Source organism: Petaurus breviceps, unplaced genomic scaffold (assembly GCF_028583685.1).
Source record: "Petaurus breviceps papuanus isolate PSGF00001 unplaced genomic scaffold, PetGlider_PUasm1.0 582, whole genome shotgun sequence".
Taxonomy (NCBI): Eukaryota; Metazoa; Chordata; class Mammalia; order Diprotodontia; family Petauridae; genus Petaurus; species Petaurus breviceps.
Genome location: NW_027186390.1, coordinates 13,161,061 through 13,187,289, shown reverse-complemented (window position 1 = coordinate 13,187,289; position 26,229 = coordinate 13,161,061). Strand labels below are relative to the sequence as shown.

At 37.8% G+C, this 26,229-nt stretch overlaps 1 protein-coding gene across 3 annotated transcripts in view; it reads left to right on the top strand.

Annotated features, from left to right (window-relative positions):
• GMDS (GDP-mannose 4,6-dehydratase) overlaps positions 1–26,229 on the top strand; it is a 799,941-nt gene that overhangs the window by 668,784 nt on the left and 104,928 nt on the right. Inside the window, exons 9-10 of one of the 3 annotated variants that reach the window (XM_069103601.1) lie at positions 10,078–10,174; positions 24,083–24,329. The exons of 1 other annotated variant lie outside the window; for it this stretch is intronic. In XM_069103601.1, the coding sequence (XP_068959702.1) occupies positions 10,078–10,174; positions 24,083–24,172 (187 nt within the window). In that variant the 3' untranslated portion in view covers positions 24,173–24,329. Of the gene's footprint in view, positions 1–10,077; positions 10,175–24,082; positions 24,330–26,229 lie in introns of those variants that run through there. One more of the 3 variants, XM_069103600.1, reaches the window with a different exon arrangement.

Here is a 26,229-nt window from a genome sequence, read left to right as displayed (position 1 = left end):
TTAATCCCAGTTGCCCTCCAAAAAGAAAAAAAAATGATATTATAAATGCTAGTGAGTTCCCCAGACAATCCATGAAGTCCTATTTAATCTACAATATACCAAAAGTAAATTCAGGGAGATAGGGAATACAGCCTTGTGGATAAGCAGGGTTCTGTTAGTGGTTCCTGCCCAGGTTCTATGTTCCAAGCTCTAGGTATCAGGGTGAAGGGAGCTGCAGCTCTTGGGTTGGAAGGAGAGTTAGTTGAAGGAGTATGTGGTCTGCTGGCCTTATTGGTGTCAGGGTAGGGTCTAACAGGGTGGGCATATAAGGATCAGGGTCTAAGTAGTGGACTGTGTTATATCTTACATTTCAACTGGAAAACTGCTAGCAGTCTCCCATATATCCAAGTCTTAATTAAAAGGGCTTAAAAAAATTTTAACTGGTGTCTTATTAGGGCAGGCCCAAGAGTTAAACTTCTCTTTTCTTAACTGTTATTCTACTATCTACTTAATGGGGTTCCTAACTTATTTAATATCATACTTAACACTATTATTTTTAACGTTTTTATATTATTATTTAATGCTTATTGAGTCACACCAATGTATAAAATTGCATTGTACAGAACTCCTGCCCAGTGTACTTGGACTCCAAATTAGTGGGTTTCATTTCCTGTTAATTAGCTGAATCTTATACTCCCAGTCAAGCCACCTCCATTTCATTAACATTGAAGCACAGCTTCAAGTCATAATATTACTTGTTAGGACAAGTTAGCTGTTAAACTTTTGCTTGTTAATACAAGTGTTTCAAGTATTGTTGTAATGGAAGGGTTTTGGCCCTTGGCCCAAACTTTTGCTCACCAGCCTCAATCAGAACTGTTGGAGAAAAGAACATTAATTTTTCCAGGTCTTATCAGTTTTTGTTTTTGCTTTTTCTTGTTTACAATTTCATGCTCAGTATGATAATATTGTTGACATTAATTAGGTACCTTCATAGTAGTCAGGGGAAACTAGGTGGCTCACTGGATAGAACTCCAGGAAGACTCATCCTGAGTTCAAATCTGGCATCAGACAGTTACTAGCTGTGTGACCCTGGGCAAGTCACTTAACTCTGTTTCAGTTTCTTCATCTGTTAAATGAGCCAGAGAAGGAAATAGCAATCCACTCTAGTATCTTTGCCAAGAAAACCCCAAATAGGATCACAAAAAGTCAGATATGATTGAAAATCACTGAACAATAGAAACAAGTGATGGATAGAGACAGTCCTTGTAGGCAGGAAAAGCTAGATTCAAATTCTAGCTGTGTGACCCTAGACAAAGGTTGCTTAACTGTTCTGAACCTCAGTTTTCTCATCTATAACATAGAAATAATAGTAGCACTTACCTCACAGGATTATTGTGAGAATCAAATTTATATGTGTGTATATGTATATATATGTATGTATGTATATATATACATGTATATATGCATACACATTTATTTGGTTGTGTATTACATATAATGTATATGACTTTCCAAATCTTAAAACACTATGTAAAAAAAAAGTCTATTGGGATTATTATTACTATTATTGCTACCTAGAACAACAATGTTCCTATTATCCTTTCATTAGCTTTCACCATTTAGAAGCCATCTTTTGAATTAATTTAGCAGAAAATGGCCACAAAAGATGACGCAAATGGGGGAAGCTGTTAACCTGACCTTGCTAACATCTCCAGTGTTGGATAATCAAAGAATCATAGATCTGGAGCTAGAAGGAACCACATGTGTGTGCATAGGTCTTTTAATTTCCCTATGGAATACTTTCAAAATAGAATACAACTCCTGATGGAAAAGTCAGAATATTTTCTTTACTTTTTCAAGCTTTATTAATTATAAATATTTAGACTGACACTGATTGAAAAATAAACTTGGGAAGTCTTTATGGGAATTTCTAAATCTCCTCATTCTGCCTAAGGTCCATTTCTGTATGCTGAAACTTTTTTCTTTTTCTTTTTTTTTTTAAAAAAAAAGGTCACATCCTCCATGAAGCCTTCTCTGATTCCTCAGCAAGAAGTTATCCCTTGAGTCTTTGAGACTGTTCTATTTGGCCTCTCCCATGCCCTTAATTGTCTTCTACTTGATATAATTATTATTTCTGTCCTTCTCCCATTCCTTTTCCTAGAATGTGTTTCTCAACAGCAAAAACAATGTCATTTTTTTTTAAATACTTAGGCTCCAGCACAGCACAGGCCCTTGTACAGAGAGAACTTAATAAATATTATTCACCTAAATGGAAAGACAGAGAGATGGTGCATGAGGGAAAAGAAGACTGTGTTTGATTCACTTAGCTTCTCTGAACCTTAGGTTTTTCACTCATATGAGACAGTTATACTACATGATCTCCCTTCTAGCTCCAAACCTATGATCCTCCCTTACATATGTATTTGTGTACACATGTCAGGTAGATCTGTGCCAAAGCTTAACATCGGTCCAAAACAGGAAAGAACAATAAATGAATTCATGGATTGTGACAGATCTGAAATACGAGTGCTGTGCTCAAAAACAACAATAGCTCCCTATTGCCTCCAGAATAAAATATACATTCCTTAACCTGGCATACAGGGCCTTTCACAATCTACCTTACACTACATTTGCAGCCAAGTTTATTCCACATTATAGTACTTCACTTACTCTACTCTGCACCAAACTCAACTACTAGCTATTTCTCAAACTCAGTATTTCATTGTCTCCTCCCTGTGCATTCACATAAGCCATCTTCCCATAGCTGGAATGCTATATACTATCATGACTTTTCAGGTGACTGTGAACAATTTTTAAAAAACTTGTCTGTTCTGATCCTTTGCCAATTATCCATTGGGACATGTTTTTATTCTTCTGAATTTATAACTGTACTTTATAGATTCTAGATGCCAGATTATTATCAGATATATTTACCATAAATATTTTTCTCTATAAATTTCTTTTATTTTGAACCCATTATTTTTGTGTAAAAATCTTTGTTATATATTCAAATTCATCTATTTCATCTCAAATAATTTATTCTTTTATAAAAATTTTCTTCTCTCCACAACTGAAATAAATATGTATTATTCCTTTTTCTTTTAATTTGAATACGTTTAAGTAATTATTTAAACATGTTTGTAACATATGATGAGAGGAATGAACTCATTTTAAAAGCTATACTACCATCCAATTAATTTTTTTCAAATTATCTTTTATTTAGCAAACACTCTAATATGTACTGGGCTTTATTTCTGGGTTCTCTATTCCATTCTGTTGTTCCATTAATCAAGTGCCAGGTAATTTTGTTAATTATTGCTTTACTTAGTATATTGTGAAATCTATCAAAGATCACAGAGTCTATCTATAGAGCTGAAAAGATCCTCAAAAGTAAATCTACTCCAGGGTAGTGGCAGCGACAGAGAGAAGAAAGCATGTATGAAAGATGTTGCAAAGGTAAAATTGGCAGTATTTGGCAACAGATTGGTTATGGAGGATAAGAGAGAGTGTGTTAAACTGTATCTTGTTTTGGTACCCTTGACAACAACTACCCCTTCTAATCAGTATACTAAGTAAATTTATAAGTTGCCAGTATCAATTGTCAATGACAGGAAGTAAGATTGCAAAGGGGAACCTGAAGTCAAGTACAAACTGTCTCAAAGATCAAAGGAGCATACTTTACAAATTGTATCATATAGTAACCAAAAATCACATTTTAGTCACATGTGCCAAATCAGGGGAAGCCATCTAAGACTTGCTCTCAGGGATTTTTTTTTTGATCCCATAATATATAAATCTCAGGAAACTTTCAGATATCTACAGTAAGACTAGCAGAAAGCCAAATAACAGATGACTCTGAAATGATGTGGATGTATTAGCTTTAAAGTTTTGCCAACAACTTAGAGATAATTTGGATATGCTAATTAACTAACTCCAAGGCACAATAGATAAGATTTAGTCTGTTCCTTAAAAAAAAAAAGTATAAAAATGAGACCTCAAACTCCTGCCCCTACCCTAGCCCTCTTCCCTCTCCATCAGGACCATGTCACTAAGTGCCGCTAACTCTAATCCATGGTTAGTGAGTGATTCTCTGTGCCTCTCCTTCTCTGTATTCTCTTCCTAACACAGCCCGCCTTCCTTCACCACTCCATCCCCTGTCACCATGCTGTCTGCCTCTGTATCCCCGTTTCAACTCTTGCCTTTGTAGTTTCTGTGTTTGTTTGTCCCCCATAATCTCTGTGCCTTATTAAAACATGATTGCGGCTTCATTTTTTGCTGTCATTGTAGTTTTTCCCAGCAAGTACACAAAGAACTGGGCATGCCTATGCCATTTCGTAATTTAGTAAATTAGATATCAATTCAGGTGTCAAGGATGACAGCTAGGGTTTTAATCTGGGTGACTGGGAATATGATGGTACCTTCAACAGTAATAGGAAGTTAGGAAGAGAAGAGGATCTGGAGGGAAAGAATGAGTTTGATTTTGGACATATTGAGTTTAAGATGTGTACAGGATATCTAGTTAAAGATATTGAATATTTTATTAAAGATATTGAATAGGCAATTGGAGAAGTAAGATTGAAAGTCAGGAGAGAGGTCAGGACTGGATAAATAGATCTGAAAATCATCAGCGTAGAGATGTTAATTGAATCTATGGAAACTAATCAGACCAAATGAAATACTATAGAGAAAAAAAACTGCCAAGGACAGAGTTTTGGGGGACACTCAAAATTAAAAGGAGTTACTTTGATGAAGATCCAGCGAAGGAGAATGAGAATTATGGGTTAGACAGATACGAGGACAAACAGGAGAGAACAGTGTCCCAAAATATAAGAAGTGAGTATCAAGGAGAAGAGAGTGATTGACAGTGACAAAGGCTACAGAGAATTCAAAAAGGATACGGACTAAGAAAAGGCCATTAGATTTGGCTGTTATGAGATCATTAGTAATTGAGTAGAGAGGCTGCAGTTGAATGAGGAAACTGGAAGTGACTACAGAAGATTTAAAAGAGAGTGGGAGAAGAGAGGAAGGGAAGGTAATGATCATAGATGTCTTTCTTGAGTAGTTTAGATATATCCAGTTGAGTTTGATATATCTACACCAAACTCTGTGTGTGAATGCGTATTTGTGTGTTTAACCCTCCTTTGCCCATTTTAGATAAGAATGAAGTTCCTCTGAGTCCCACTTCCTTTTCCCTCTCCACGTTTGTCCAAATTATGAAAAGAAATTTTAGAAATGTTTCCCCCTCCTTGCTTTTTTTTCCACACCGGTGTAGTATTCCTTTTATTCTTCCTTCTATTTCTCCTATTAAAACACTTAGAAGAGAATCAATCTACAACTCTGCCTCCATCTAAGACCTCTCTTTTTCCTTACCTCAATGTTTCAGTACCTTTTGAAAACATTAATGTTTGAAAGGACACTTGTTTCTTCTCCCTCTCTAAGAATGTTAGCACTTCATCATCATACAGGCACTTACTTCCATCTGCTTAAACAAATTTACCTTTCTAGGTCTCTCTGGGTTCTTGTGTTTGTATTTCAAAGTTCTTACTCAGCAATGATTTTTTTCTTTAGAAATGACTGAAAACCCTCTTTTCCATTGAAAATCTATTTTTTTTTCTTGTAGGATCATATTCAATTCTGACAGGGTAAGTTATTCTTGGATATAAACCTCTATCTTTCACCTTTTATAATATTGTATTCCAAGATGTCCTCTTTTTCTAATAGAAAGTGTTAGATCTTGTATGATCCAGACTGTAATCTCTTTAATATTTAACTGTTTCCTTCTGGATGCTTCCAGTATTTTTTTTTTATATAGGAGCTTTGGATTTTGGCTAGAACATTCCTAGGACTTTCCTTTTAGGGTTCCTTTCAGGAGGTGATCAGTGGATTCTTTCTGTCTTTGTTTTGTCCTCTTGTTCTAATAGATTTGGGACATTTTCATTTATGATTTATTGAAATAGGATTCCAGGTTTGGGGGGTTTATTTGGTTATTAATTTTTAGAGAATCCACTGATTTTTAAATTATCTCTCCTTGATCTGTTTTCCAGATCAATTGTCTTTTATTCTAGATAGCTTACCTTTTCTTTCTTTCTTTATTCTGTTCTATTATTTCTTGCTTTGATTTTGTGTGGTCTATTATAGTTTTCAGGAATTCCATTTGTTGGTAAGGTTTACCATTTTCTCTTCTAAACTACTTATTCTCCTTCTAATTCTTTCCATAAGAGCTTTTATTTCATTTGTGTTATCTCTTGCTTCACTTCTTATAGGTATTCATGTAATTATTGTGAAAAAATCATCTTTTCCCCTTTAAGCTCTGCTTACAGCTGTTATTAAGCTAGATTTGCAACATATATTTTTTAAAAGCTGATTGTTATTTTCTTTGATTTGCTTATCTCTCTGGCTTTATTTCCTGAATTGGGTCTTTATGCTAGACCAGGGATGGAGGAACCTGTAGCCTCAAGGCCATGTGGCCTTCTAGGTCCTTGGGTGCAGCTTCTTGGCTGAGTTGAAGTTTTACAAAACAAACCCTTTTATTAAAGGGCTTTATTCTGTGAAGTTTGGATTCAGTCAAAGAGCTGCACTTTGAGGACCTAGAGGATCACATGTGGCCTTGAGGCCACAGGTTCTCCACCCTGATTAATCCCAAAGGCCCTGCTGCATTTTTGAGTGAGATAGTCTCTTCTGAATAGTCTCTCCCTGCTTCACCTTTTGCTCACCTCCATCTCCAGGATTTGAACCACCCTTGGATCTTGAGGATGAGACAGCAGTGTCTTCAGGTCCCCCTCAATGTCTTAGTAAAGTGTTAGGGGACCATGATGGTTCCTGGCCTCTGCTATTCCCCCAGATTTCCAAGGTCCACTCCCCTGGGACTTTCTGATCATCCTGGGGATTTCTCAGGAGACCCTTCCATTCATGATCCTTCTCCCCCTCTTAGAAACAGGTTTCTTTGCCTTGTTGGTGCTTGCATTGCTTGGCAGCATAGCTTATCTATTGCCCCTTGTGGCTGACTAAGAAATCATTTACTATAGTTTCTTATTGAATCTCTTAATCATTATTTCAACCCTTCAGGGTTTTGCTGTATTTGGTGTATAGGAGACATAAAGGACTTAGGCATCCTACATCTATTCAGGCATCCTGAATCCAGCAGGAAGTCCTGGGGGAGAGTTCTTAGCCAAATAAGGGCTCACAAAGGACAAAAGAGACAATTTTGATTACATGAAATTGAAAAAACTCTTAAATGAACAAAAAAATGCAACTAAGAAAAAGAAGCTATCAATTAGGGGAACACCTTTGTATCAAATATCCCATGAGTATTTGATACTCAAGATATATAGGAAACTAACACAAATATATATCAGACCAAGATTCATTCCTTGCCTTTAAGTGATAAGCGGATATAAACAAACACTCCTCAAAACTATTAACTGTATAAAGCAGGGGTTCTTAACCTGTGGTGGGTCCATAGACTATTTTGGATCCATAGGCAGTTTTCAGGGGATCTGTGAACTGAGATGGAAAAAAAATTTTACATCTTCATTTTCACTAACCTCTACCTGAAATTTAATGTTTCCTTCAATTATAAGCATAGGCAGAAAACATACTTCTGAGGAGAGGTTTACAGGATTCACCAGAGTGGCAAAGGAGTTGATGATACATGAAAAAAGTTTAAAACCCCTGACTAGATAGATACATACATACATACATATGTATATTTTAAAAATCATTCCAAATGACTAATAGTAAGAGAAATATAAACCAAAACAATTCCAGAGTTTCACCTCATAGGTAGTAGTAAATTGGCAAAGATGACAAAAGATAGGGATAATCACATAATGAGTCAGTACTCAAGCCAAGAATAGAATCCTTGAGTCCCAACTCTGTTCTCTCCTCTAAAATATACCACACCCTCTGAGAACACTAGGCTAGAGTCATGATCCATGTTTTAGGCCTATTCTTAGGGCACCTGTGAATCATTTAACCACAGTCAGGTAATTTATTTCATGTTCTGATTGCTCCATTTGACCCTCACTTTGACTCTGATCTATGGGGTGTATATAATTTTCCTGTTTTCTTCTCAAGATTTGTCTTTAGTAGAGGTATTAAAGCAAACAACCCTTGAAAATAAGCATCAGGGGAAAAAAAAGAAATTTACATGATAATTTGTTGCATGTTTCAAAGGAATAGCAAGTTATATATAGTAGATTTGCAGTTTTATGTTCAATCTTTTTTATTGTACTGTGTTATGGAAATGCTTGTTTTATTCCATCAATTAAAATTTTTTTAAAATATAGGAAGAGAAAAAAAATAAGCATCAGAGTTCAAGTGAAACCTAAGGTCTGTGGTTTTCTTTTTTGTCAAATGACTTAATTTTTAAAATAGGAGACACAAGATTATTTGATATGAAGTATGTTCATGTGCAAAATTATAAAACTCTAATGTCAACAGTAAACCAGTGGATTCATTTCTTTTTTTAAAGTTGTCATTATATTTACCTTACATTTATTCTTTCTGAATAAATGGGTAGTGGATTCATTTCTAAAAGATGAGGAGGCAAAAGTTTCAGCAAGTTTCCACAGTTTCAGCAAGTAGACAGACGGGCTTGAGGTTTATCTATATGATTTCCTTTTGTCTGTGTGAGATATTATTGCAGTGCAAATCAGAGTCATTATTTGTGTCCTTGCTATTAAAAAAAGAGTAAATGGTAGAGAATTAAAACACAAATCAAAATAATAGAATCAAATAAAAAGAATCTTGGAAAAGTAATGAGAACCTGCAATAAAGCAATATTAATATTGATGCCTTTTCTCCTTCTAAATAAATGAATTGGTTTTGTTTTGTCACAGATTCAGTGCTATCAGAAAATAGCACTAGCTATTGGTGAGCTAGAAAGCTAGTTGGTGTGAAGAGAAAATAGTGGTTATTATGTTCAGAACTTAGAGTTGAAAGGGGCCTTTCTGGTCATCTAGTTCAAACCCCTCATTTTACCAATGAGGAAACTGAGGGATAAAGGAGTTAAGCAACTTCTCCAAGATCATATAGAAAATAAGTAAGAATTCATGACTATATATTAGGGGTGCTTTCCCCTGTACCAGGTATGATCTGAAAGTTAGAATATCATTTGGATGATAAGTAAAGCATATTCTAGAGTGAAAGAGAACAAGTCTTCACTAGGGTTTTCTAAAACTACCCAAAAAAACTTCATGTGGAGAGTAACTTTATCCAAAATAAAGGCAATATTACATAGTGGTTGTAGTACTGGATTCTAATCAGAAAGACCTGGATTTAAATTCTGCTTCTGGTATTTATTAGCTATATGATCCTGGACAAGTTACTTTATCTTTCTGGGTCTCAGGCAACTCCTTAGGTCTTAGCTACTAAATGAGAGATGGATTGGGATTTACATTGATAGAGGAATGTCCCACTCCAGGAGTTCCCTACACTTAAGAAAGTATGGATCCTTCGAATATTCCCTGTTCATCCAAGATTAATAAGATATTGATCTTTTATTAATAACAGGCTATAAAAGGCGACTAGTTTATGAAAGAAAAAAACTAAATAGAATTAGTATATAAATTGAGAGAGAGAGAACATTGGTCAGATAATCATTCAGTAAGGTCTATTCCAGATGGGAATAGTTGAAAGTTTCAAAGAATTTCCATAAAATGAATGACATTTTAAAATTTCAACTTGAAAATTTTTTTTTAATTTCAACTTGAAGGGTGGCTTCCCTCAAAATAAATAAACTCTGAAAAAAAGTGAAGAATTTGAACTATCAGGAAAAGTGACTGCAAATCTTGTCCCTCTGACTTATAAATCTTAAATGCCCCATGTTTTCTTTTAATTTATTTTTTTTTTTAAGAAAAGTCACCTACCCTACCCCCTCCAAAAAAAAAAAAGGTATTCAGAAGGGTATCAGAAATCATTATTGCTACAGTCTGGTCAAACTGCTGCATTTGTTTCTGTGCCTAATGAATCTTTCCACTCTGACAAGTTGTAGAGGGGCCCACATTATCCTGGAGTGCCTGAAAGCCCAGCCAAATGCTGCTGAGATCAGAGCACTGAAGCAATTAGAAGCTGATTAAGAGTTTATCTTCTTTACAGGTGGGAAGGAAAGAATGAGAATGAGGTGGGTCGGTGTAAGGAGACCGGCAAGATTCACGTGACTGTAGATCTCAAGTATTACCGGCCAACTGAAGTGGTAAGAAAAATCTCTTGCAGCCAAGTAATCTAATCATTCAGCCAACAAATTGCTGCATTTGGCTAGCTGTCTCTGAAAATGGTCTAAGTGAACTCCTGCTGCCAGCCTTCAAAAGCTCTCCATTCAGCTCCCTGGCTAACACTCCTCCACTGGCCTTTCACATATCAGAACAGAATGGAGTCAATTGGAGATGAGATAATCTTCTCTCCATAAAATGCATTGCCCTGGAAATGGCATATCAAGGCATACTGCACAGATGTTTGCAGAGAATAAGAATCATAACCATACGTGAAAGCTATGCTAGTTTTTAAAGGTCTACTAATTGTCTTAAATGTCCTAAACTCAACCAAACCAGAGTCTTATCTCAATCTTAAACTGCATTGAAACATTGAAGACATATGAGTGGTGAGAATTGGGTGATGGAAAACATATTAGGGTTAACTGAATATAATATGGAACAGTAGATTTTGGAGGGTAAGTCCAGGTTTGATAGGCTATTTAGTGGAAGCATCCTAAACTGTGAGAATTCTATCAATATGAAATTGTTTTATTGGGATTTTGAATTCTGCATTATATTGATATGTCTTTCTGGACCAAACTATCATCTCAGCTGTATCCAACAGGAAAGGGAGATCTCCCACTGAGGTGGATCAAAAGGAAACCTAGCTAATTCTTCAATACACTTCATAATATTCTATTTCTAGCAAAAAGGTAAATACATTTAACATATCTGTATATGCTGGAGGAAAGAAAGGAAAGGTAATGCCCAGCGCTTAATTTGTAGGGGTGTAGTGTCAACACATTGTACTGGTATGGGGAGTTGTCCAGGTCTTCGACAAACAGCGAACAATTGTTCACTGTGCATTTGGAGAGTGGGTGTGCCAAGAAAAGGATGTGCTCTGTCTCCTGGGGAGGAAGATACCAGCCATGCTGCTGCTGACGCAGCATCAACTGTCTGAAGGGCAATTGAGTCTCCCTGGCATTCTCTTCCTGATTGTAATGAGGTACCACAAGGGCATAGTTGTCCTGAGAATTGCAAAAAATCTCCAAGCATGTATGCACGCACACACAACACACATGCACACATATACACACAAACACATATAAATAAACACCTTTTTCCCCTGCACACTCAACTAAATAATGCATTTCAATTTAAGGGGTGACCAACCATCCAAAATGAATAACCTCTCTAAATGTAACATGTAAAAATCAGAAGAGCCAACAGAAAGGCCACTCCTTAAAATTATTTGAACATGGCAACACCAAAATAGTTTCAAAAGCTAGGAAGTCATTAAGAATGGATTGTCTGTCATTTTTACTTAGGCAAGGTGTGGGATTGATAAGAACACAAAACAAAAGAGATCTCTGGACAGGAAAAGGACACTTGGCCTAATGAGTCTGTGTTCTTGAAGTCCATATCGACCCCTCTTTCCTGCCTGGCTGCCATATCCTCCCTCAATTCCTTTTGTTCATTCAGATGGCATCGTGATACCTGTTTCACAAATCTAATGACATTTATGCTGTCTGAATTCGACATTTGTACTCTATTCCAGATGTTTGTTGTTCTTTTGCTGAAAAGATTCTTCCCCTGTCTTACCTTTGACTGTTTAATTTCTGGTTTTGATGCCCCCTTTTCATGGTTGTTGTCAAGCCCCTCCCTCAGCAGCATGAACACAGTAATTTAACTCATTCCCCTTAAGCTTAATATTCCATAGGGCAGACTCCTTTTCTGTAGTGTGAGTAAACTTTTAACCTCCTCAGGCTTCCCTCAGAATAACCAGCTTTCTTAAAACTTGGAATCAGCCTGACAGCCTTATGCTGTATTGTCTCCAGGGTGATAATATCCTTCCTGTTGAAAGGTGACCAGAACTGAAACAGCATTGTGAATGAGCTCACTTGTGTTTGTACAGTAATAACCAATGCATGTGCAGCCTTACAACATACAGAGATCCTTTTCAGCTAAACCCTTATCTAGACTTTATCAGAACCCAAAGTGAGGTAGCATTTAATTCTCCCATGTCTATAAGCACATTGCTCTTCTTCTTCATTGTTAAGTTGGGCTTATACATGTAGCAGGCTTCTGGCCTTCCTTCCACCCTCCTAGGAATTTCTAAGAGTTCATTTTCCCAGTTAGGTGTAGTCCATAAATCTCCAGCACCTTGGGGCATCCTAGAGCCAGAGGCACACTCTAGAGGGTGGGGAGCCTGCAGCGAGGCCACCTGTGGCCTTCTAGGTCCTTGGGGGTGGCCTTTTGATCGAGTCCAAGTTTTATAGTATAAATCATTTTATTAAGAGGATTTGTTCTGTGAAGTTTGGATTCAGTCAATGGGCTGCACTTGAGGACCTAGAGGGCCACATGTGGCCTTGAGGCCGCAGGTCCCACACCCCTGCTAGAACCTCTCAAAGGTAGGATGCTTGGGCCTGTAGCCCAGATTGAGTAGCCAACTCTCTCTAATGTTAAAAACCTGCTCATGACTGATAGACTAGAACCAAAAGGAGAACTGGGAGGGAAGGAGGGAACATTCTTGGCTCTTGGTCTCAGATTGCATAAAGTGCTTCTCTGTAAAATCCCTGCCATGTTTGGTAATATAAATAATTTGTCCTAGTTTTGCCAGTGATGAGCCTCAGAGAAGTTTGCCAAAGATTCCAGAGCTAATAAATATCTGAAATGGAATTTGAATCCAGACCCGGGTCCACCATTACACTATTCTGCCTCTCCAAGAGCAAACCTTGTTAAAATAAAGAGGTCTTGGTCACCAATCTGGGCTCAAAAATAAATAAAATTTCATTTGGGAGGGAGGGGTCTTTGTCTACCTCTCCCACATCCCTCAAAGGATTATCCGGGACTATATAGGAACTGGAAAACAAAATGAAATCAAGTTTTCTGCCTAACAAAATCTACTTCACTCATTTTACGTTTTGTAGTTGTGTTTATTTTATTACAACTACCATTTGTATACCATTTTAAGTCTCACAAATCACTTTACAAAAGTTATCTCATTTTAGCTTCACAAGCTCAGGGTATCAGGTGCTATTGTTATTCCCATTTTGCAAATGAAGAAACTGAGACAGTGAGAGGTTAAGTGACTTGCTCAGGGTCATGCCTCTAGTGAGTGTCTGAAGCAGGATTTGACCCAAGTCTTCCTGACTCGAGATCCAAAGCTCTGTCCACTGAACCATCTAGCTGTTACCAGTGGTATGGGGAAAAATAGATTTTGCAATCTAAAAGCTATAAACCTTAAAATACACTAAATGAGTTATCAGTATTCTTATTAATAAAATAATATACATTTCTGTGACTTTTTAATTTAGCAGAAGGGATGGAAGACAGAAATAGTTGTTTTGTGTCTTCTCATGTATAAAATGAGTGGGTCGTATTTCTAGGGTCCTTTTGAGCCCTAAAATTCTTTGTCATGCACAATGCTTACCCTAATATGTCATGTCAAGTTTCTAGATGTCAACTAGGAAATGAAAAAGACCTTTCAGTCCAACCTCCTTTGTTTTATAGACGAGGAAGCTGAGGCCCAGAAAAATTAAGTGACCTTCCCAACATCATAAAGTAGCAAGTAGCAGAAACAGGATTCAAACTCAGTTTCTGTAACTTCAATCCATCATCCATTCCACTATACCTTACTGCCTTACATTAAGTGAGTAATCAGTATGCAGTAGGCCTTTGTTTCTGTAGAGTACTTCTGGAAATCATTCACAAACCAAATCTAAATCCTATAGTCCTTTAAAAAAAAATAAGAAAGAAGAGAAGATAAGTATCTGGATGACAGCTCTATAAGCTGATGATTGTTATAGTATTCTCTGCTCAGTGCCATTCCCATTCCAACTTCACATTCTTCTGATTTCATCGCTCTTTAGTATTTATTCTGTTTTTAACTTTACTGTTCCTTAGATATCTTACATTTGTTACACCCAATCCTATATAGATATTAGAAGGGATAGTGGTCCAGAACCTAACACCAGGGAAGTAATAACTTCACAGGAATCCAACATGTTAGTTAAAACAACACCTTCCTCCAATAAAAACATGTTGCCTGTTTCTAATCAAATTACCATAGGCTTGTCGAGTTGTTCCCTCAAAAAACTGTTTCTAATATTTTTCCATAAATGATGTTAAGTTAACTGGCCTGTAATTGCTTGCTCTATCTCATATCCCTGTTTAGAATAATGGTATTTAACACTTTCCAGACCTCAGGAATTTGATCTGTCATCAGAGGACTTATATAAATATTAGTTAGGACTTCCCTCATTTCCATCTTTGTATCTTTGGGAAGAGAAATATCCTATGTGTTCATTGAGCTGGTACTTTTTTCCTCTCCTAGATGTGTCTCCTTTTATTCCTCCTATAATTATTCCCATTGGTGTCTCACACTTCCCCTCCTTTTGTGGGAAATAAGATCCTTTGCTCAGTATCTCTTCATCTTTTCCAGCTCGGTTAGACAGAAGCCAGCTAATCTGTTCCTTTCCTGAAATCTCTGGCCCCCAATTCTCTAATCCTGCCCTTCCAACACTTGTTTTGCTTCCTTTGACTGGTGGGGGCAGGGATAAATGGTAGAGACTGAAGGAGGAGAAAAGCAAGAAGTAAAATGCATCTTCTTTATGTTATTCTCATTTATAAAATGAAGGGGCTCAATCAGATGATTCCTAAGGTCCCATCTAGCTCTCAAAGGCTGTAATTCTATAACTACAAAATGTGCAGTGCCTATGAACTTCACTGTTTTGGAATGTTGTTTCTAATGTATAACCATAATTCATCCCTTTTTGTCATTATCCTCTTAACTTCTCCCGGATCATTTTTTATAAATAGTTTATATTTTTGAAGCATTGTTTATATACTTTTAAGCCCCCTACTTAGGCTCCTCACACTAATCTTTACATCCCTTCTTAACCACATTGGCCTGTCTTGCCCTTTTCCCAATGTGGACTTAACCAGGAGAGCTTTAAGTTTCAGTCTCTTCAAGTGTTTCTTAAATATTTCACTGTATGTTTCCCATACTTCATAGAATCGCCATCAGAACCCCCAGGGGCATATCACATTCCTCCTAAAGTCAAATGCATTTGTGTTGTTTCCTCTGGTGTTGTTCCCCTCAAGAGTATTTCATCTCTAATGAAATAGTAATCATGTACTAGATTCAACTCCCCCAACTTCCTCATATTTTTCATTGAAGAGTCTTTTCTCGTGATTAGATCCCGGATGGAATGATAGCATCAACGGCTCCAAAGGCTTCTTTATGAAGAAGAGAGTCTATTCTACCTTTCTTAATATGTGTTTTTCCCTGAAAAATAAAATGATGGTTTAATCAGTATAAACACTATATGTACATTGTGCATGTTGGTGGTAATTTATTTACACTACAGGGGAATACCTCATAAAATTTGCATCTCTATATACACAATGACTGTTTTTGTAAACAGACTTAACTAATAAACATTGCCTCACCACACTGACTTCCTTATAGTCTCTCCTTATCCACAGAGCTATTTGCAGAGCTCGTCATTGTGCTGGAAATATTATACCATATGAAAATGTCTTCCTTAGAAAGTATGATTCACTTTTTTGAGTTCAGTTTTTATTTAAACTCTCTCTAGTGCAGGTCATCCAAAGTATTGCACAGCTTTGGGGAGGCTCATCCATCAATGATATTATTACCTATCTTCTACATATTTTACATCTCTATCCAGTAAAGGCTCTGTTCTGGAATTTGTAAACCCCTCGGCCTTTTTTTTTTTTTGTATATACAAATTCAGCTATGCTCTTTCTAGCCTGGAAAATCCACATATATCTTTCTAAACAATTTCAATTCAACCATCCCACATTTTTCCTGCTCTTGATGATTTTATACATAGTAAAACTTATGAGTAGTCTGCCTTAGAGCCTCCTAAATGCTAATTACCCCATGCCAAATTAGATTGGCCCAGCATATAGTTCACTTGCCATCAGTGGACATATTGAAGCTAAAAACGATAAAGGGTTAGTCATTATATATTTATTCACATTGGGACCCTTTTAGACTTATCCTAACACCATCTTAACCATCCCCCAGGCAGATTTCTTTCTTCATTGTGACATTGGCAGTCAGAATCCTGGGATTTGTATGGTTACCATTGGCAGAAATAGCACTAATCCAGTATAGCCACAATAAATTGTCTTCCTTCCATAGTCAACTGCCCTGGCCTGTCTCTTAGACAATTAATTATAATGCTTGCCCAACAGGGATCTGACACTGTTCAGCTCCTAGACACAAATAGAAATCTTTGCTGGGAATGATTCCAAGCCTTACCGTACAAGCTGCAGTGGGCTGCCATTTACACAGTGTTATGGTGATGTCCATAATTTCCTGGATAAGGAAGGTGTGCCCTGCTTTAAGAAATTCTGGTCTTTGAAAAATATAAACACAGATTAATACACTAAAGAATGATTGGTCCCTTGGGGGAGGCTAGGTGGCTCAGTGAATAGAGCACAGGCCCTGGAGTCAGGAGGACCTGAGTTCAAATCCGGCCTCAGACACTTGACGCACTTACTAGCCATGTGACCTTGGGCAAGTCACTTAACCCCAATTGCCCTGCCCTCCCCCCTCCAAAAAGCAAAAAAATAAAATAAAAAGAATGATTGGTCCCTTAAAGAGTCTTCATTTTACAATCCATTTCAATGCAAGATTCTCTTAAATAGTGAACTCTTCTATCACATATAAAATAAAATTTTATTAACACTCAGTTTGGCCAGAACAGATCCATTGTATAAAGCAAAAAACACTTGTATTAGTAAGACAATAGTAAAATTTTTTTACCTACTTTCTCTTGTCACCATTGCATACATTTGTTCAGTCACATATCCACTCAGAAAAAGTAGGTCAGCAATTCCAAGATTCTACCCTATGCTTCCGCACTTATGCCCAGAGGGCCCAGGTATCCTGTAACCTAGGTAATTATATACTACCTTTCGTTTGCCCTATAGATTCATTGACTGCAGAAGTCATTTTCACTTCTGAGGGCAAACCTTAGGGTGTTGATGTACATACAGTGAGATGGCTACAACTTTCTGTAGTGGGCTAGGTGTTAGTAATGGGGAAGAGGGAAGTCCCTGTAGTTAGTTAGTGTGTCTGTGTTCAGTTTGCAAAGCATTGTGAATTTTTGTAGATGAAAGAAACGCCATAAATATAATAAAATGCTTAATGCTGTATATTATTTTTATTACTGTCATCATCATTAATCATTGTGATTATCATTATACTCCCTGAAACTCACTCGTTTACATCCAGATTGGGCCCCCTGAAAGAGTCCTAAGAACTCTTCAGACCGGTCCTTCTCTTTCATTTTGTTTTTGGCCCCACAGATTCCTTTCTTGTTATATTAGGACAACCCAAGGGCAATGGAGAAAGGCAGTAATGACCCACTGACTGTCTACTTCCCAGGGTAATGTTTCCTTTCTCAGCATTAGAAGCAATAAGCATGAGGGAAATAAAACCCATAGTACGTATATTACCTTGTTTGATCCTCATAACAAACCCTATGAGATACATATAGTATTATCTTCATTTTGCAGATGAGGAAAGTGAGGCTAAGAGTGTTTACATGACACAACTTGTAAGCATCTGAGGCAAAATTCATACTCAGATATCCCTGACTCCAAGCTGTGGTAACTCAACAATAAAATCACTAAAAAGTGTTAGAAGAGGCCTCAGAGGTCATCTACTATCTATAGCATAAATTCTTTCTTCAGTATTCCTGACAAATTATGATGTCACCTTGAATTATCTAAAGACCTGCAGAAATGAGACACTCACTACCCTGCCAAGGTAGTTCATTTCTCTTTGGTGCATCCCTAACTATTTGGAAATTTTTCCTTATATAGACTTGGAATGTGCCACTCTTTAACTTCACCAATTGGTTTTAGTTTTGCCCTTTGGAGTCAAGCAGAACTCATTCTTCCAGCCTTTCGGATGTTTGAAGGCTACTGTCACGATCCCCTAAGTCTTCTTTTCTGCAGCCTAAACATCCTCAATTCTTTCCAATGTTTTTTGGATAGAGTAGTTTCATGTCCCCTCACCATTCTGATTGCCTTATTCTGGACACAATCCAATTTATCAACATTTCTTCTAATATGGTTCCCGAAACCAAGCATCAGTTCTACTCTGAACAGAGCAGAGTTTGGTGGGACTATGATCTCTTTTCTTTCTTTGTGGATGCTGTTCTTCTATTAATGCAACCTAAAATGAAATCAATCAATCAATGAGTAAACATTTTAAAAATACCTGCTATGTTCCAGGCAATGGGGATACAAAAAGAGGCAACAGACAGTCTGCCATCAAGGACTTCACAATCTAATGGAGGACACAACATACATGCAAACAAATATATACAAAGCAAACTATATGCAGATAAATAGGAAATAATCAACAGAGGGAAGGCCTCCTATAGAAAGTGAGATTCTAATTGGGACTTAAAGGAAGCCAAGGAGGTCAGTGGTTAGAGTGAAAAAACTTGAGTGTTCCAGGTATGGGGAACAGTCAGAGAGGAGTTCTGGAGTCAAGTGATAGAATGCGTTATTTTTCATGGAACAGCCAGAAGGCCAGTGTCACTGGATTGAAGATTCTTTGGGGGGGGGGGGGGGTGTAAGATATAAGAAGACTGGAAAAGGTAGGAGGGTGCGACTAGGTTAGGAAAGGCTTTGAATATCAAAGAAAGGATGTTGTGTTTGATCATAGGGGTAATGGGAGCCACTGGAGTATACTGGGCACCAGGGGGTAGGGGGGGAGCAGGGTGACATCCAAAGTAATTTTCCTAAAATATAGGTCTGACCATGTCGCCCCACTGGTTATTAAGCTCCAGTGGCTCCCTATCACCCCCAACATGAAATATAACATCCTCTCTTTGGCTTTGGAAACCCTTCACCACCTGGACCCTTCCAACCTTTCTGGCCTCCTTGCAGTTCCATGAACATGACGATCCATCTCCCCACTCTGTGCTGTACCTTGTCACCGGCTGTCTTCCACTCCTCACCTCTGCCACCCAGAATCACTGAATTCCTGTAAGACTCACCCCTATCCTAACTTCTGCAGGAAGTCTTTCCTGGTTCCCCACTGCCAGTGCCTGCCCTCTCAGAAATCCTTTCACACGCCTGAAACTCAAGTACATTCTGTCCCTGGCATCCCCCTGCTGCTAGTCTAAGATAACCTTTCATTTACGTGGCATGCAGCTTGTATGTGCATTCTATTGCATATCATTTCCATAAGTGCCTACAGGGCAAAAGCTATGTTTTTGCCTTTATTTGTATGCCTACACTCAGCATAGTTCCTGGCACATAGTAGCCATTTCATCAATGCTTGTTCATTGACTATCAAAATGATAAATTACATTGTTTATTTACATTGAGTTTATAATCTACTACAATCTCTAAGCTTTTTTCACATGAACTTATTTTCCAGCCTTATCTCTCTGATCCTCTATTTGTGTGATTGACTTTATCTTTTTACTTAGGTTCATAACATCCCATCTTGATTTGGTTACGAAGTCCTTCCATTTTACCTCTGTAATATTTCTCTATTCCCTAATTTCTCTTCTCATTGTTATCACCCAAAACTAGACTTTATCACCACCTGGACAGACCAATGCATTATGCCCTAACAGATATTTCCACTTCCATTCTAACTTCCACCCTATTCCATACTACTACTATATTAATATTTCTTACACATAAATATGGCCATGTCGCTTCTTTGCTTAGAAATATTCAGTGTCTCCCTAAAAACCATAGCCTGCTAAAGAGAGACCAGAGTGTTTGTGTCTGATGTTCGAGACTTTCTGAGATCTGATGCCTCCTTGCCCTCTCGTTTTAGTTTAAATAGTTAGGAGAATGACCATCTAAAAGGAGGCAGCATGTTATCATGTACTCTTCCACTACCTTACTAGTTAGTCAGCAAGCATTTATGGAGTACTATAAGTTTCAGGGACTGTGCCCAGTGTTAGGCAGACAAAGAAAGCCAAAAGTCTTCATGTTGTAATGGAGCAGACAACATGTAACATAAAACCCTATGCACACACAAGATATATACAGTATAAATGAAAGGTGATCTTAGAGTATAGGCACTAGGACCAGGTAAGACCTCTCCTAAAAGGTAAGATTTCAGCTGAGACTTGAAGGAAGACGGGAAAGGTAAGACACAGAAGTGAGGAAGGAGAGAATCTCAGGCATGCAGGGACTGCTAATGCAAAGGCATGTTGTCTGGAGGCGAAGTGTTGCATGCAAAGAATGACAAAAAACAAAGGTCAGTGTAAGAGGAGAGAGCCCAGAACATGTGGAAGCAAGTGAAGTGTGAGAGGTATTGGAAGGGTGGGAAGGGACCAGGGTTTTAAATGCCAAATAGAAGACTTTGTGTTTGATCTTGGAGGTAATAGGGAGCCATGGGAATTTTTTTGAGTAGGGAGTTGAGAGGGTCAAACATGCTTTGGGAAAATCATTTTAGCAGCTGAACAGAGGATAGATTGAAGTAGGGAAAGATTTAGGTCAGGGAGACCAATTAGAAGGTTATTTTATTAATCTAAGTGTAGGTTACAAGAACCTGAACTCAAGTGGTGATAGTAAAAGTAGAGAACAGATGAGATATGCTGTAAAGGTAGAATGACAAGATTTGAAAATAGATCAAATATGTAGCATGAGTGCAAATGAAGAGTAGAATGAAACCGACGTTGCCAACTCTTAATGAAGATGGTAGTTCCCTAAACAGTTACAGGCTATCCACATCCAAAGAAAGAATTACAGAATCTGAATTCAGATTTAAGCAAATTATTTGCTCTCTCTCTTTTTTTGTTGTTGTTTTGTTTCTTCTCTCTTGTGGTTAATTCCATTGGTTATAATTCTTCTTTACAACTTGACTATTGTGAAAATATGTTTAATGTGAAGGTATATGTAGAACCTATGTAGGATTACATGCCATCTTGGGGGGGAGGAGGAAGGAGACGGAGGGGGAAGGAGAGGGAGGGGGAGAAAACTTGGAACTCAACTTGTGGAACTGAAAGTTGTAAAATAAAAATAAATCAAATAAAAGGAAAAAAAACAGTTACAATAAAGTTGGGAAGAGGGAAGGGTTTAGGTAGGAGGATAAAAGGTTCTCTTTTGAAAATGTTAAATTTGAGATGGCTACTTCCAGTTTGAGATGTCCAAAGGGCAGTTAGTGATGCAGGACTGTAACTCAGAAGACTATGGTTTTAGGAATCATCTGCATAGAGATAATTGAACCTATGGAAGCTGATAAGATCACTAAGGGACAAACTATAGAGATATAAGAGGAGAGAGCCTAGAACAGAGGCTTGGGAGATACCAGTAGTTAGTGAATGTGACATGGATGAAGATCCAACAAAGAAGACTGAGACAGAGAAGTCAGATACATGGCATTAGGAGGGAGTCGTGTCACAAAAGCAGAAGCATCAGAACCTACATAGAGGTCAAGGCAGATGAGTACTGAGAAAAGGCCAAGAGATTTGGCATTTAAGAGATCAGTGGTAACTTTGGGGATATTGGCAGTTTGGGGTTGAATGATTAAGTCAGAAGCCAGGTTGCAGGGAGTTTAGAAGAAAATATGGAGAGAATTTAGTTAATAAAGGATAGTGGAAATTGATGGGCTACAGTGGGATCCAGATGAAAGAGAAATAAGAAATGAAATTTATTAAATGAAACTGAAATACTTATCACTTACTATCCTTCCCAGTCATCTCTTAGCCTCTACTCATCCTGTTTTCCCTGCTGCTGAGAATCTGGCATGTGGATCTGGCAATTTAAATAGCTGGCCCTTTAAAAAAAAAAAAGACTTCCTCATTCTTCTCTTGCTGTCATTACAAAGTTTCAAAACCAACTATATGTCATCTGTGAACTCAGTGTATTCATTGATCTTCCTGAGATCACCAACCTGTCTTTCTAAATCTGCTATCTGATCCTCAACTACTTCAGCTTTAAGAAAAGTGTTCCTCACCTGTTCAGTGAGTATAGCTAAACATGTTTTATGCTTGAGACAAGTTCTTGCATAGTTCACAGCTGCTTTGGAGATTAAAAAAAACAGGATAGAAAGGAATGCCTCTCTTCATAATAAAGTTGGTCCATCCATTCATTTTTGGTGGCTAACATCTAACCATTAAAACAAGCCTTCAAATGGTCATACTAAGAGATCTACTGTGTGATTAATTTCCAAAATCTGACACTTTAGAGGTAATCCCCAGTTTAGGAGTATGTTGTGTTCTAAAAAGTGATCCATATCACTAATAATAATTAATTACAGATTAAATTAACTCTGAGGTTCTACCTCACTTTCATGACAGTTGTCAGAAAAACTATCGGAAAACCCAGCACATTAATTCCCTGTTTATAAGAGCCATAAATTGGTCTAGTCTTTTGAGAAATTAATTTGGAACTGTGCACAAAAGTCACCAAACCATATACCAGACTTCTGGGTCATTTGAACAACAAGATGGAGGACTGGACATCTTCTCTGGGCCTCAGATATTCTCTAACTTCTCAAAAATAGAAATTATATGCAAGTTATGAAGTGACTTTACCTGTTACCACAGCTTAAGACACTAAGAATCCTAATAAGCTTAACTATTCAATGAACCAACAGCAGAGAAAGCCAGTCCCTAATACAGTCACTTGGCACCCCCTCCCCCATCTGCCACCACACTCTGGCATGGCTGGATAAGCTGACCCATAGTCTTGCACCAGAACTCAACTCTACCTCCTTCATCCCCTCCACTCCCACCTTGCACCATAGAAAGCCAGAAGTTTGCCCTGCCTAGGACAGGGGTGTGGTAGTGTACTATACTGCAGCATTACTCAGCCAGAAAAATAAGGAACAGAAGGAACTGGGGCAGGGAAGTCCCACTGGGTCTGAAGGAAAGGGGACCGGCATCAAGCTGAACCCACCCAGTTCTATTCCTTCAGAAGTCAATTGGGACGGAGACTGAGACCTATCAAAAGCAAACTCTCCAGTGTCGGAAGAAGCTGTTAGAGAGTCAGAAAAAAGAGCAGATAGGGGAATATAAGGAAAAAGACAAATTATCATAGTTCTTGAGATGAAAAAAAAAGCTCATCTAAAGACCTGAGCACGAGCAGATAAACCAATAGAGAGGATAATCCTTAACTTCTGTGTCTTTACGTTCTCAATCAGCCATTCTCTCATCTGTCTCTTTGATGAGATTTTCCTCTGTGAATTTAAGTTTTTCTATTTGGCCAATAATTTCTACTATTTAGGCCATAAAATTATGCTTTCATGATTCCCATTTCTTTCTTGAACCATTTGGGAACATCTTGCTGTGGTTCTATAATCTTTTAAGAAACCATAGGGTCTTCTATCTCATCAGGTGTTGATTTATTTGCCTTTTGTCTTGCAATATTTATTTAAAGAAGTCTGAACTTGTTTAAGTGGCCTAGAGGCCACATTCCCTTCTGTTGTTAATATCTTCTAGGGTATTTAGGCATGGGAAGAAAAATGCTGCTACCAGGAGGGGGGAATTTCTAGTTCTAAACTATAAGTGAAGAAATGGCCTCATATTGACTTACCTCTCTCCATTTTATTCAGTGTAATTATTAAGCATCCCCTGTGTGGGGAGATATGAGGTGAAGGGGGAGGGGAAGTGAGATGAGTAGGAAAAATCCTCCCTTTGTAAAAAATAATAATAGCATAAAAGTAAGTTGGTGATATTTTTAACTCTACAAATCCCATATATTCTCTTAATTATAAACAAGAGGGGAAAAAAAAGAAAGAAAAATCAATTAGTATTTCAAAGGCTTCCAAATTCTCTTATACCATCATAGTCAAAAGTTCACCAGACACCTAGTCATAATAATATATATCCGTTCCCTTCCTGTGTAGTCCTAGAAGTTTCTTCATTTTTTTTTTCTCATTGTAGGTCAAGGATTTATCTACTGTGGGTGTATTTGGAAGCATCAAAATCAGGGGTGGAGAACCTGCAACCTTGAGGCCACATCTGACCCTCTAGGTCTTCAAGTGTGGCCCTTTGAGTGAATCCAAACTTCCCCAACCCTGGTCAAAATATTCTGTAATAAGGTGTTCTATAACAGACTTTGTGGTATATCATACTGATATGGGCAAGGGTGTAACTTCTTACTGGTAAATCTTGCTGAACTTTCTCTTTGTTTTGGCATTTGGGTAATAAAGGCCAAGTGCGGTGCTATTGGTGAATTTCCTGGAGAGTGCTCTAGAGTTCCGTGTGAGACAACATTGACCTCATCAAACAAGTTTCTTTTGCTAAAGTGCATCATTTTGTAGCATTCATGTAAAGAAAAGAACATGCAGTGTTCCACAAAGTCCACATATCACCTGAATAGGGAAACAAAGGGAAGGAACAAAGGGCGCTCATCAATAATATGTTGTTTCAGTTGTCTCTGACTCTTGGTGACCCCATTTGGGGTTTTCTTGGCAGAGATATTGGAGTGGTTTGCCAGTTTCTTCTCTAGCTCATTTTACAGATGTGAATACTGAGGCAGGAAGGGTTAAGTGACTTGCCCTGAGTCACACAGCTACTAAGTGTCCAAAGTCAGATTGGATGAATCTTCCTGATTTTAGGACCAGCCCTTGATCCAATGGGATACTCAACTGCCCTCGGGGTCAATAATGGATGGCCTTTGTAGAGCATTTTGCCTGATGATCTCATTTGATCATTACAATAATCCTGTCAATTAAGTGCTGCCCCATTTTACAGATGAAGAAGTTAAATGACTTGACCATGATAACACAGCCAGTAGCAAGTTCCAACCAGGTGTCCCCAGGTTCAAACCTCTTTCCACTTAACCTTGTGAAAATATATTCTTCCCATTTAGCCCCTCTTTAATTCTTAAGGATTTCCATTATGAAAGATATATCATTTTCATGTTCTCTAGTGTAACTCCACTTTTCTGATAGTTGTCGGGTTTTAATATACCCATCTGATGGGAAATTCATTGGTCTGAAGCTTTTCACTGATGAAACTAAATGCTGTCTTCATGATTCAGCACCACCTACTCATCCCATGAAACCATGAGGTGAACCATGAAATGAATATTAATGCCAATATATTGTATGAGCTTTCAGCTGGATGAGAGAGGAGGAGTGGGAAGCCAGGGTAGTCAACAAGGGAGGAGACGTTAAACAAACAAGAAAGAGTATTGGACCCTAGAATTGGTGGGTGGGTGGTTACTGCCCCAGGAGCAGCAGGTGGTTATATACTCCAGTCACATATCACTGGGGCCTAGGTAGCCACAAACTGACTCAGGAGGTAAAGAGGCAAAAAGATAAACTGAACAAGCCCCAGGAACACATGAGTAAAAATAGGTCACCTCCTCCTTTGCCAAAGAGGTTGCATCTCAAGGAAGAAAGGTAACTAGGTGAAATGGTTTTCATCATTGGAAGAAAATCCAGCCAACGTTTTATATATTGAATCAAGTGTTTATGGACATGGCATCAGATTGTCCTAGCATAGTATGGTAGAAAACAAAATTTGTTATTCTTTTAATATCTGGGCAGTTGAATTTTTTTTGCATCTCTCCTTTCATCAGTCCATTCAGGTAGACTCTTTTAGAACCTTTTGTGCTCTTGTAAAGAAAATGTGAGCTCCTCTTCCACTTTCCTGTTACAGACTTAAACTGTTCTGCTACAAAATGTCCACTGAAAGCAAGCCAAAAAAGCATCTACCCACTGCTTTCTGGAAATACACTAGGAAAATCTATCCAGTAGTTAGAAGTAGCCTAAAGTGGAATGGGCTGTCTCAGAGCAGAGGTCCCCCTCATTGAATGTTTTCAAGACCAAATACTTGTCCGGTATGTTATAGTGACAATCATGTTTCAAATGTGAGGGAAGCTTCTTCCATCCCTAATTCTATGATCCAATGAAATAGCCTCTCATTTACATTTTTAGGTATTTCATGATGATTTCATAGGATTACTGATTTAGAGCTGAAAGGGACCTTATGGGCCTTCAAGTCCAACTTCTTCATTTTTTAGATGAGGAAACTGAGACTGAGGAGAGTTTAATAACTTGCCCAAGGTTATACAGATCCTA